Source organism: Pleurodeles waltl, chromosome 3_1 (genome assembly GCF_031143425.1).
Source record: "Pleurodeles waltl isolate 20211129_DDA chromosome 3_1, aPleWal1.hap1.20221129, whole genome shotgun sequence".
Taxonomy (NCBI): domain Eukaryota; kingdom Metazoa; phylum Chordata; class Amphibia; order Caudata; family Salamandridae; genus Pleurodeles; species Pleurodeles waltl.
The window spans coordinates 107,906,113-107,918,154 of NC_090440.1; the positions used below are offsets into that span (position 1 = coordinate 107,906,113).

General features: G+C 42.0%; 1 protein-coding gene and 1 long non-coding RNA gene across 6 annotated transcripts in view; one reads left to right on the forward strand and one right to left on the reverse strand.

Annotated features, from left to right (window-relative positions):
* Positions 1–12,042, forward strand: part of SLC17A6 (solute carrier family 17 member 6) — a 281,370-nt gene that overhangs the window by 179,545 nt on the left and 89,783 nt on the right. The window contains exons 5-6 of the mRNA XM_069221946.1: positions 433–520; positions 630–716. Of these exons, the coding sequence (XP_069078047.1) occupies positions 433–520; positions 630–716 (175 nt within the window). The remainder of the gene's footprint in view (positions 1–432; positions 521–629; positions 717–12,042) is intronic.
* Positions 1–12,042, reverse strand: part of LOC138283821 (uncharacterized) — a 70,676-nt gene that overhangs the window by 42,130 nt on the left and 16,504 nt on the right. For 4 of the 5 annotated variants that reach the window (XR_011201311.1, XR_011201314.1, XR_011201315.1 and 1 more), the window contains 3 exons: positions 9,423–9,521; positions 8,939–9,108; positions 4,596–6,188 (listed from right to left, as the gene is read on the reverse strand). This is a non-coding gene — a long non-coding RNA (uncharacterized lncRNA). Of the gene's footprint in view, positions 1–4,595; positions 6,189–8,938; positions 9,109–9,422; positions 9,522–12,042 lie in introns of those variants that run through there. The other variant, XR_011201313.1, reaches the window with a different exon arrangement.

Genomic DNA, 12,042 nt, shown 5'->3' on the forward strand with positions numbered 1-12,042 from the left:
TGGTAGTGAGGGAATCAGAGGAGGTGGTCATGGGGTGGGAGGGCGCCATAAAAGATTGCTGCACCAGGCGCCACCAGGGCTAAAGCCAGCCCTGCCCCCATGCCTCACCCATGGAACTCTTCCCTGAGTAAGAGTGACACAAGTCACGGATTTGCATTGTCTTGAGTTACTCCAGATTCATCAAGCCTCTCAGGGCCACACAAGGTGGCCTTATGTGGCTTGCTAAATCTTGCTTTGGTGACACAAAATCTTGATAAATATGCCTCTTATTGTTTATTTGGTCCTCAAAGCTGTTTTGTGAAGTATCAACTAATTTGATAAAATTAGCTTAAGCTATTCATATGTGCTTTTTCGTGTAAAAGATTGACAGAAAAATGTTACGTTTGTGTGTTTTAGCTTGTCAAAGTAGTATAAATTGTTCATTTCTTGTAGGGTGTCACCTATCCTGCATGCCATGGAATGTGGAGCAAATGGGCCCCTCCTCTGGAGCGGAGTCGTCTAGTAACTACATCTTTTTGTGGTGAGTAATCATACTGTAGTACATTGTAATTTCTTTAAAGAATGGCATGCTATGAAAAATAACGTATTAAAAAAGATGCATTAATTCACATGTTTTGTATCTTGTACAGGTTCTTATGCAGGAGCTGTTATTGCAATGCCATTAGCTGGAATCTTAGTGCAATACACCGGGTGGTCATCTGTTTTTTACCTCTATGGTAAGGATTACTTTTTATCACTCCAATGTGAAAAAGTGTACCTTAACAATAAAAGTAGTTTTGCTTCTTTTCTCATTTGTCCACAACATTTATAACATAGTAATAAAGTAATGTTGTTGAGCAAAATGTTTATGAATATAAGTACATTTAAATTAAAATAATCTTGAATGGGGGAGTGTGCACTGGCATAATATGCGAATATGGAATCTCCCTGGAGGATAAATATTTATGCTTTTTGGGAGTTTAAGGGGAAACCAGAGCGTTTCAAAAATCAATTGTGACTCACCCAATGTTATGCTAAGCTATTGTTTTATTAGTCGTTGGAGATACTGAGGGACTTTGATCTTGAGTAGAATACGAATTTGTAGTCCATTTTCTGCTATATCTATATTTATCTCCCAAAGTAATATTTTAAGTGTAGGGAAGGAGGGTGTGTGGCCCCTCTCCCTAAGCCTTAAAACGCCCTATAAATCCCATTCCCCAGGGCTAATACCTTACTAATTTGGGAGGGGGGGCACATGCTCTGCAAGCCCATTAGGGCCCCTGAGACTCCATTCTCTCGGGACGATTGCCATAAGTAGGTGGAGGGAGGCCACATGAACCCCTCCCCTAGCCTATTGTAGCCCCAGGGACCCCATTTGCTGGGGCCAAATATCAAAAAGGGGAGTGGGCTGGGCAGGTCCCATCCTCAAGCCTTAATAGGCCTTCCAGGTCTGAATTCTTTAGTGGAGGGGTGCATGCTTCTACTTCTGTTAGGGAACAGCCGGGAGAAGAATGTGGCAGCCGGGTAAATGGGGCTGGACGTGTGACGGGGTGGTTTAGGACAGGGCACTGTAGGTTTTAAGGTTGAGGGTGGGGGATCAGGGTAGCTTTTAGGGCAGGACGGGGTTGAGGGCAGGGGGGTCAGGGTAATTTTTAGGTCAGGACAGGGTAGATTTAAGGGTACAGGACAGGGGCAGGGAGTCGGGCAGTTTTTAGGACAGGGTGGGGTAGGTTTTAGGGTTAAGGTAGTGGGGTCAGGGGAGTTTTTAGGACATGGTGGGGTAGGTTTTAGGGTAGGGGCTAAGGGGGCAGGGGTTGGGTTGGGGTAGTTTTTAGGACAGGGTGGGGTAGGTTTTAGGGTTCAGGGCTGAGAATCGGGGGAGTTTGTAGGACAAGGGAGGGGTTGCTTTTAATGTTCAGGTGGGGCGGGGCCAGGGTCATTTTTAGGACAGGGTGGGTTAGGTTTTAGGGTTCAGGCAGGGGAAGGAGTTGGGGTAGTTTTTAGGACAGGACGGGGTAAGTCTTAGGGTTCAGGGCAGGGGCGAGGGGGCAGGGTAGTTTTTAGGACAGAGCAGGGAAGGTTTTAGGGTTCAGGGTGGGATGGGCCGAGGGTTGTGGTAGTTTTTACGACAGGGCAGGGTAGGTTTTAGGGTTCAAGGCAGGGGCAGGGGGTCAGGGTAGTTTTTGAGATAGGGTGGGTTAGGTTTTAGGGTTCAAGGCGGGGGTGGGAGGGTTGAGGTAGTTTTAAGGGCAGGGCGCAGTTACTTTTAGGGCTTAGGGCAGGGGTGTAGAACTAAGGGCTGTGGCAGAAGAGACAGTTTTAAGGGATAGGGCGGGATGGATTGCAGAGTATGGTAACAGGTGTAAGTGGACAGGAGACAATTTACCACCCATGGTCCATTTACAATGAAATTTGTTGTGAAGGCATGCGCGATAAAGGCATGCGTGGTAAAGACTCAGTCGTTGTTGTGACCGCGTTCGTAAGGCATACATGGTTCTGGCATGCATAAATCCATCATACAGCCCCTCCCCGAACATTATCAAACCCTGGGGACCCCTTCTCCTAGGACCAAATGCAATAAAAGGGGGAGGAAGGCCTTATCAGGCCCCAAAACCCCATCCCCTGGTGCCGAATTGCATAAAAAAAGGGAGAGGGCCACGTATCCCCCCTCCCTGACCCCTGCCATGTCCCGGGAAAGCCATTCCCCTGGGACTAAGCCAATAAAAAAGGAGAGAGGAGCTTAAATCTGCAGCAAAATAGAAAATCCAATTAATTTTTTAAATACTTTCGTAGGCAGCGGTACCTCAAAAACTGCTGAATGAAATTACATCAAATTTGGTAGGAAGCTGCAACTTCATCCAGAAAGCATGTTTTGTGATTTGGTGTAAATCAGTTCAGTAGTTTTATTTGAAATTAAAGGTCAAAATACTTGTAGATCTTGACAGTTGGTTTGAGAGTCCCTTGAACCCAATTTAAAAAATAGAGCATTCTGATTGGCCTAGGGGGCTATTTATTCTTGGGGCCAACTCAAACCAACATGAGATAAAATGTCCAGGCAGCCATTACTGGATTCGGGCACTTAGCCCCCTGTCCGGAGTTTGTTTTTAGAAAATGATATAAGGGGCGAGGGGAGGAATACCCTGCCCCCTACCCCTTGATGATAAATACTAAATGAAGTGGCTTAAAAAGCTGCAATTCTGTGGGACTTTTGCAGGATTCTTTGCTATTTAAATTAGTGGACTAACTGGTGGGACAGAGCCCAAGGTCTTTATTTTCTACTATTGAGAAAGGGGGTCTGTGAGTGGTTACCCCATCCCTGACTTCATCTCCCAGAGTGATTTCTTCAAAAAGAGGTGGAAGCATGGGCCTCCCCTCCCTGAACCACTTTTGAGCCAGGGGACCACATTCCCTGTGACCAATGTCCATAATGACGGGCAATAGGGCCATGCACCTCTTTCCCATGCTGGTATCCTCCCCAGGCACTCCATCTCCCCAGGATACTCTGCCCACACTGTGCTGGGCAGGAGATTCCATTTCGTTCCCACCTGGTGGGAACAGGAAAAAATATCTGCTCCTGTGAGGGTGGGAGCAAAGGAACAGAGCCGGCTACTTTGGTGGTGACCCATGTGAGCATAGGGGCACCAACCCAAAGCCCTGGTGGAAGGGGTCACAAGCACCACTTTGGGGGGCACGCCCCTGCTCCCATTAAAAAAAGAAAGGCACCAGGGATGGAGTCCTCAGGGCTGTAAAGGCTTGGAAAGAGGGCTTCATACCCCCCATAATTTAAAACTAAAGGGTGTACTGGGTGGGCACCAGGACACTAACATGAATAATTAATGAGTGTCTGGAGCCGCTGATTAGTTATTCACTACTTTTTCTAGGAGTGCCCCTTAATGCCCTGCAAAGGAAAAGGACAAGAATGCAATGCATCTACAAGATGCACAAAGCAGCACATATAGAAAGAGGAAAAAACGAATAGAAATAAAGGTTTTTTATCTTGTTGTGCCTCCCTTATGCCTCCCTGGGGAGGCAAAGGCTTTTGACTCATTCCCAGGTTTACAAATCCTTGTTAATCTGGGAATGCATCAAATTTCATGGGTGTTATGTGGGAACACCCACCACAACACCCATGAAACACCTCTTTGACAAAGAACAAGTGAATGCAGTGACTTGCGCTGCATTGCCTCACTCCACATCTACAAGGACATGTAAAGCCAAGCACAGTGGCTTTGTCTGACCTTGTAGATATGGGCCTGCAGCCTGCGCTATCAATGTGTCATAAAAAATTATGCATCGACAGCGCAAGGCGATTTGTAAATATGGCCCTAATTTTTTAAGCGTGGTAGTGCCCCTAGAATAGGAAGGGTGACCACCAAGCAAATTTTTTATTGCTATAGGGGGCTGCAGAAAGTGAAGCAGCCATTCGTCAATAATAGAAAGAGTTCAGAGAAATTAAGGTTTTATTTAAAAACAACAAAAAAATCAATATGTGTATGTTTTAACAGTTTTATCACACAAACTGCAATAATAAAAACTATATTAAAAGAAAGACTCAGATATATATTTATTAAAAGTACATTAAACATTTTTATAATAATCATTATTATTAATCATTACATTGTGTGAACTACTGAAATATACACTAAATTAAAAATATTGGTGATTTTGGGAGAAATATGATGAGAGGGTCACTTTTTATATTTTAACGTTGTGCCTCCTTGGCAAAGTCAGTACATCGCAGTGCAGCCGGAACCTGCGAGACCAACCACACACTGTGTATGCCAAAAGGCTGTTTGTGGCTTAGGGTTGGCTGTCCTTGGGGGGTGTTGGATGCAGGCCCTATGGCCAACCCTATGCTGCACAGTGATGCATTGGCCTTACAGCCTTCAGCCATGCACAGTGGGGTTGGCTTCAGGTATGGTAATGAAATATTTAATGAAAAATCCATAGAAATTCTCTTAAAATAAACCAACATGAAAGAAACATTATAATTAGATGGAAATTTCTGTGACAACATAACAGGTTTAACTGAACAAAACACAGAAATCCACCAGTTATAATAATCCCAAATAACGGTAACTCATGACCAATGCTAACTATAACTTGCACCCTCCCCAGGCACATCTAATTAGCTCACATATTACATCAATCATGACATGTTCTATATCATCAATGATAATATCACTGCAACATTTGAAATGACATAATTGATGACAAAACTGTGCATGGTGGGGCCATGAGTTATAGTTACTTTAGGGTAGAGTATAGATACTTAAGATAACTATAACTTGTGAATTTCAGGGATTTTTTTAGTTTAAAATGTTAAGTTGCCAGTAAAATGTTCACCTAATAATTATATTCGGGGCAGTTTTTAGGAGAGGGTGAGGTACGTTTTAAGGTTCAGAGCAGGGGTAGTTGTCTTTTTTCAGTGGATATAGATATCCAACTTATGTTGAAAAAACAGAAAATCACTGGGAAAAAATGGTTAATATAATGGTATTGTTAGCTTGGGGGTGATAAAAAACCCAAACACACCTAACATTATTGTCAAGTTAACTAACTAAAACTTGCACCCCTATTAGTCACTGCTCATGACCTCACATATTACATCACTTCATCATTCATGACATCACACACACATCTTTATAAGACTATAAAAAATACATAGTTACAGCAAGCTTTGGCATAATATCAATATTTGCTGTACTTTATTACTCACATCTAAACTAAGACCTACTTATAGTTGAAAATACATTTTTGATTTGCTAATATCTTTGGGTATCATCACAAAACTTTCCAGAAAAATAATTTTATCTACCTCAGTTCCTTTCGTGAAAGTGTTGGGGTGATCCATCAAGTGGAGGCAAGAAAAAAAAGGGGACACCTATAACGTTATTTCCCCTTGTAATTTCAATAGGTATTTTTGAACAGTGCTACAGCCCAGAAGGCTTAACAGAATTACAGTAATTTTAGTAGAAAGCTAGATCTTGACCCAGAAAGGGTGCATTTTGTGATTTAGTACTTTCAGTAGTTGTTGAGAAATTTAGGCTGAACTGTTGGATTTCGCTGGACTCCTGTGGGCACTCCACTTCAAATAATAGAGTGTGAAATGATTGGCCTAGAGGGCTTTTTATCCATTGACCTCAATGCTGCTGTTGGAGCAAAAAGTTCTTCCGAGTCCCACGGGAGCTTGCACACTGATTTCCTGGCTGCAACATGATGAGAAATATTGAGTCCAGCTTTACAGAACTTGGGGAATGAAAATCCTGAAAATATAAAACAATAAGATTTAAGGGGGTAGGGTAGGGGTATCCTGACTCCCTGGATCCTGTGGGGGGTCAGTAAGGCCGGCAGTGAGGGATTGGACAGGCCCTGCGGCCAGACACCTGCCATGCATGGTGAAAGGCTGTGAGCAGCAGGGGGTTAGCAGCGCTGACAGGGTGTTGGGGAATAGGCCAGGCCCTGCACCCAACCTCATATTGCAAATTACACATGGGAGGTTAGTATTGTTGTGTATGGTAATGTTCTGTGCTTACTATTTTGGTAATGGGACTGCATGTTTAGGACGGCAGCACCACCGAGCGTGGGAGACTGAGTGCACCCCAAGTCTCCTAGTAGCTATCCGGCTATTTCCTGGCTATCTTGAAGTGCCTCACCCAAACCTCCAAACCTGTGTAAGGTTATTTGTGGCAACCTGAACCTGCACTATGACTCCTCAGGAAAGTCATGAAACAGATCATACCCCTTTCACTCAGTTACTCATGCATGCCAAGGCAAGATACAAAATGCAAACTGGATTTCAATACATTTATTAAAACAATCACATTCTAGTGTAAAAAGCATGCACTGCAATAATAAGGCAGATGAAACAAAGTAAAGTAATTAAAATTACAGTCAAAGTGAAAAAAATAAACAACCCCACTGTATGGTGTGTTTCTAGATGTTCTAGAGGTTCCGACCAAAACCGTATGTCTATACCTGAGAGCATAGGGGTTGTAACCCTCTGCCTGGCCTGACCTAGTGGGTTAGTCCCGGCTTATCAAATAGCAGGGGTCTGCCGGTTGTATGGATGACAATCCTCTCGGGAAGCTGAAAAGTCAGCGAAAGGGTCAGCGATGCTATCGGTTGTGCAGTACGCATCCCTGGATGATCACGACCAGAGCGCCCTATGCCCTCCTTGGGACTATGTTTAGTTATATATAATGACCCATACATTGTTCAAAGAATGGTTCTGATGTAATGCTGTGTCTCAGAGATAGAAGCTGGTTCCTCTGCTGGCAACACAAGTTACCATATCATATACTGTATGTAGCAACCTTGAACAAGCTTACATGTGGTACAATGGCAGATTAAATGTGCAGATTGAACTGTGTTTTCCTTGAATGAAGCAGCTGATAAAATATGTGAAAACAATAGCTAAAAGCAGGCCAGCTAAAACATGAATAAAAATGTGAATGAATGTAAAAAGACACAAGCTGTGAAATTAAGCTAAGACTGGGTGTCCAACCCATGTACTAAAAGGGTCCTCACAACAGTAACAAAAGTTTACTTCACATTAAAAACAACCCTAGAAAATTCCTTGAATAAAACAAAGCTTAAGGTGATGTTATAATTAGGTTTGGTAATAATGGTATAGGAAAAAAACTGTAATTCACCAGTTGTCAACTTAATAAACTTAATAAACTATAACTCCCACCCTCGCCTTGCACTGCTTATGACCTCACATTTTAAAACACTCAGGACATGCTCTATAACATCTCTGAGGGCAACTGAAATGACATCATTGATGATAGCAATGGTGTACAGGAGGATTAGAGGATACTATTGCTCTCCCCATTTCTTGTACTATTGTTTTATTTTTTAAATAAGAAAATGCATGAAGTAATGCACTTTGCGAGCACTCTCATTCGTTTTACACAGTTGTGCTCTAGCGCTAAATGTTTAAATATTATAAACATTTCATATTTAAGAAGAAGGATGGGGAAATAGAATTTCCACATCTTTGTTGTGCACAACTTCCATTTAACTATATGCGTGGCATCTGTTTAAAATGCTTTCACAACTTGTTGTTCTTTATGATATTAGTTTAGACATTACCATGAGCAAAAACTGCTTATTTTCATAGTTATTTGGAAATGTAATACTGGGACTATTCCAGATAATGTTCAACTTATCTGTAAGGCATTTAGGGTATTATTTATAAATTGGCAAAGGAAGAGCACCATCATAAAATATTGAAGCTCCTGGCCTGCTAAACTCACAGTTCCATTGCACTGTTTAGAGTCTGAAGAAGAACGGTATTGAGACCAGTTGAGACTGTTCCATTTCAGCCAATGAAAATCTCTGTCTTAGCATTGCTTCCGCTAAGGTCTCACGACTATAGTCAACTATAGGGGAGGGGGTAATTTTCCCTACCCCTGGCCTCTACCATCTGGTGGACACATGGAGATCTGAAAGGGTGTAAATGACTGTCTTGGAATTTGAAACTTCTGCTAATATAGCTCTTTTGGAAGGACAGCAGGTAATTTATCCTTTTCTATGCTTGGTAAATGTCCCAAAGTTAGCACATTTGAAAAGGCCTTGCTTAAAGAATGTTATGTTGTGGTATAGACTAAATACAGTATATGTTAATCAAGCTGATCTCAAAACAGACAGAAGTTTAATCTAAAGTTTTTACTTTGTGAACTCTGAAAGTGTCTCTAAGTCATAAGGTACAATGTTTGACTGGGGCAACCAAGATGGCGTATTCAACTTCTGCTCCATCACTGTTGGACTGAAATTGCAACTATGTCTCGGTCAAGCACGTACTGTGACTTCATATTGAGCCTTTACTTTTTCATAGTGCTTTTTATCTTAACACTTTTAAAAAATCTATAAATCCAATTCCTAGTGGATTTTAGTCTTTTCCTATATTATTGTCCAGGCTTGAGAGTTTGACCCCATATGTGATATGACTTACCATTTGACTTGTATGATTTGCGAGAAGAATAGGTGTCCACAAGTGCACATAAATCTGAGGATGGGATTTAACGGAGCTTCTGCAATGTTTTGTTGATATGCTTTTCCAGCTCAAGGTGCTGCCAAAATAATCACCAGGTACATGAAAGAATGCTACCCATTGGGGTTTTTCTAAAGAAAGGGACCAGAAAGAGATGTGTGTAGGAAGATTTTAGAAATTCCAGGGTGCAAAGAGTTACAGTAATCAAACTTGGATTCAAATGTAGCTGCAACAATTGTTTTATTGGAATTTAGTAACAGAACAGGAAATATGAATGTAGATTAGTAAGCAATAACAAACAATAGGAGACTACTGGTGAATCTTCAAGTCTCAGCTTGGAATCAAGTTTAAAAATGTGGCATTTTACATAAGATAGAGGTTGATTACGAAGACCTAATATAGTGGGCTACAGAAATGCATGCCAGGAAGCAAGAGCCATACCTACCAATAGGATCTCCGTTTTATTCATATTTATTATAATCAAGTGTATGTCCATCCAGCTTTTCATGTTGAGGTAGTCTTACAAAACCTTTATGGAACAGTCCTGGGGAAAAGATTTAAATCAGATTAGGTGGTTTCTTTCATCCCACATTCTGGTAAATAAAATAGCAGAGTACTGTTGTCTACTGTGTTGAAGGCTGTCGATAGGTGTGAATATATACAACTGTTTATTATATTATCCAAAAGTCTCCTATAATATAAATAGAAAATGCAAAAGCTGTTATGAAATCCCACAAAAACCTGCAAGGATTTAATATGAAATGTGGATTTATGCTGCAACAAAACTAAAGTTAATAATAGAAGGATGGTTAAGGTTGTTTACCTGATACTACCTCCCAGTCTTTTTAACTTCTTGTCCCTCCCATCATCCAGATAATTGGCATGTTGGACATACTGCAACTAAGTCCCAGGTCCTTGCATCATCTTTCTCTCTTTATTTATCCTCTGCCACTTTGCATCCATTCCATAGGTTTTTCTTGCCCCTATGTGTATACGTTGTAGTTGATGGTCATGGGCAGCTATATAGCATGGTTGGCACTCATTTCCTACAGCTTCCTGAATTTCCCTACAGTCTGTTTGCATTCTTCTCCCCTCTATCACAGCAATCAGGAGTTCTAATTCCAGTGGTAAGCAGTATATTCACTGATGGCATTGTTACTCTCATTTTTCCAACAGTCAATGCATATTTATGCTTTGATTATTTCCAGCAGAATTAATTTTTAAAATGTTAATTCCAGCACTATAGCTGCTTGACTATCTCCACTCAATAAGTAAAGGAATTGCCACTTGGACCCTAAGAAACATCTCAACAGAGTTCTGAAGGCCAAGTATGAAGTGGTTTTGGATTAAATTCCTTGATGCTCAGTTTGAGTTAAGGTCAGCGGAACCATTCAGAATGTGGAGACTTAGACAGTGCTCCACAATGCATGATTCGTATCTTGTTAGTTAAGGATTGTGTGGTTCATACAACAAGATTGAGATTGTGTGCCAATGTTTCTGACTTGCACTGTGAAAAAAAGACTGCACATGTAAGGGTGGCACTCATAGCCAGTGAGAGAGACATTGCTTCAAGCTGTGGATCATGCACCAACATAATGAAAATGCAATATTGTGCGAAACCACATCTAATATGTGAGATTTTGCAACATGGTTTGTGACTTGCATCACACAAATCAAGTATTCTTCAAGAAGTAAGACATACAAATGATTACTGCTTCAAGAAGTGAGGTGTACAAATAAAAAGTGAGATTCTGCTCCAAGAAGTGAAACTTGCATACAATTAGTGAAACTGTGGTTGCTCCTTCAGTCCATAACTGCCAGTCCACAAAGCTGTTCCTCTCACTTAAATAAGAGTCCAAAATGGCATGTGTATCATAAAAGACTTGCATGCTGCTGACCCTCTAAACATTCCTGCATTGTTGTCTCTCTTTTTGTTATGTTATATGTGCTTGTAACGCAGACAATTCACCCTGGAGATTGTCATGGCATTGAGAAATCAGGAACAGTGGAGATGGGCCTGGCCTCAGTTAAGAGCAATGTTTTCAGTTTATTACAGAGTTCAGGAACTGTGGAGGTGTCTTTGATTTGCAAGGAGTGGTTATTCCAGGCTCTAGGAGCAAGAGAAAGCACATTTGCCTGTTCTGGTTAAGCGGTTGCAGGGGTTGTGTGCATGCAGGTGCTCGACTGAGCGGAGGTGTCTGCTTTGTGTTTGGAATTGTTGTGCTTGTTGAGGTATGTAGGGCCAATGTGGTGCAAGGCTTTGAATGTGTGTGAGAAGTTTGAAAAGTGTTCTTTTGTGGATAGGGAGCTAGTGGGGCACTTTGAGGTGTGGGCTGATGTGAGTGCAAGGTGACAGGCTGAAGATGACCGTGGCCACAGCTTTCCTTATGGTCTGGAGTCAACTGGTCAGATGAGTATTGATTCTGGCATAAACAGTGTCACCATAGTTCAGTTTACTATTGCTGAGAGCTTGGGTGACAGTTATGCGAGCATTGATGGTGACCTATTAGAAGATCTTCCTTAGCAACTTGAGTGTATGGAAGCAAAATGCGGAGGCTGTGTACGCTTGTCAGACTTGATGAGTTGGCTGTCGATGACTAGTCCGAGGTTCTTTAATTTCGTAGCTGGAAGAGGATGAGTCCAAGTTACCCTGGCCACCAGGTAGAGTCTCATGGTGAGGTGTTTCTCACAAAGATTCAGCTTCTATCTTGTTGATGTTGAGCTTGAGACAGCTGGTTCTCATCTATTCAGTGTAGGCAGACAAGCTGGCCCTTTTATTAGGTGTTTTGCCAGAAAGAGAAAGCATAAAGTGGATGTCAACAGTGTAGGACAGATGTTGATGCTGTAGGCTTAGATGATGCTTTCAAGAGGCGTCATGTATGCAATGTGTGGGGCTGAGCGATGATCCTTGTGAGACTCTGCAGATGATGTGCAGGGAGCCCAAGAAGGGGGGAAGGCATGCTGTCCCTGATATCAATATCATGGTTGCACCTAGTGGTGAGCCCTGGGCTAAGTGAGAAGAGCAAGGAGAATTGACCAGCAGGTGATGACAAGTTAGGGGAGGG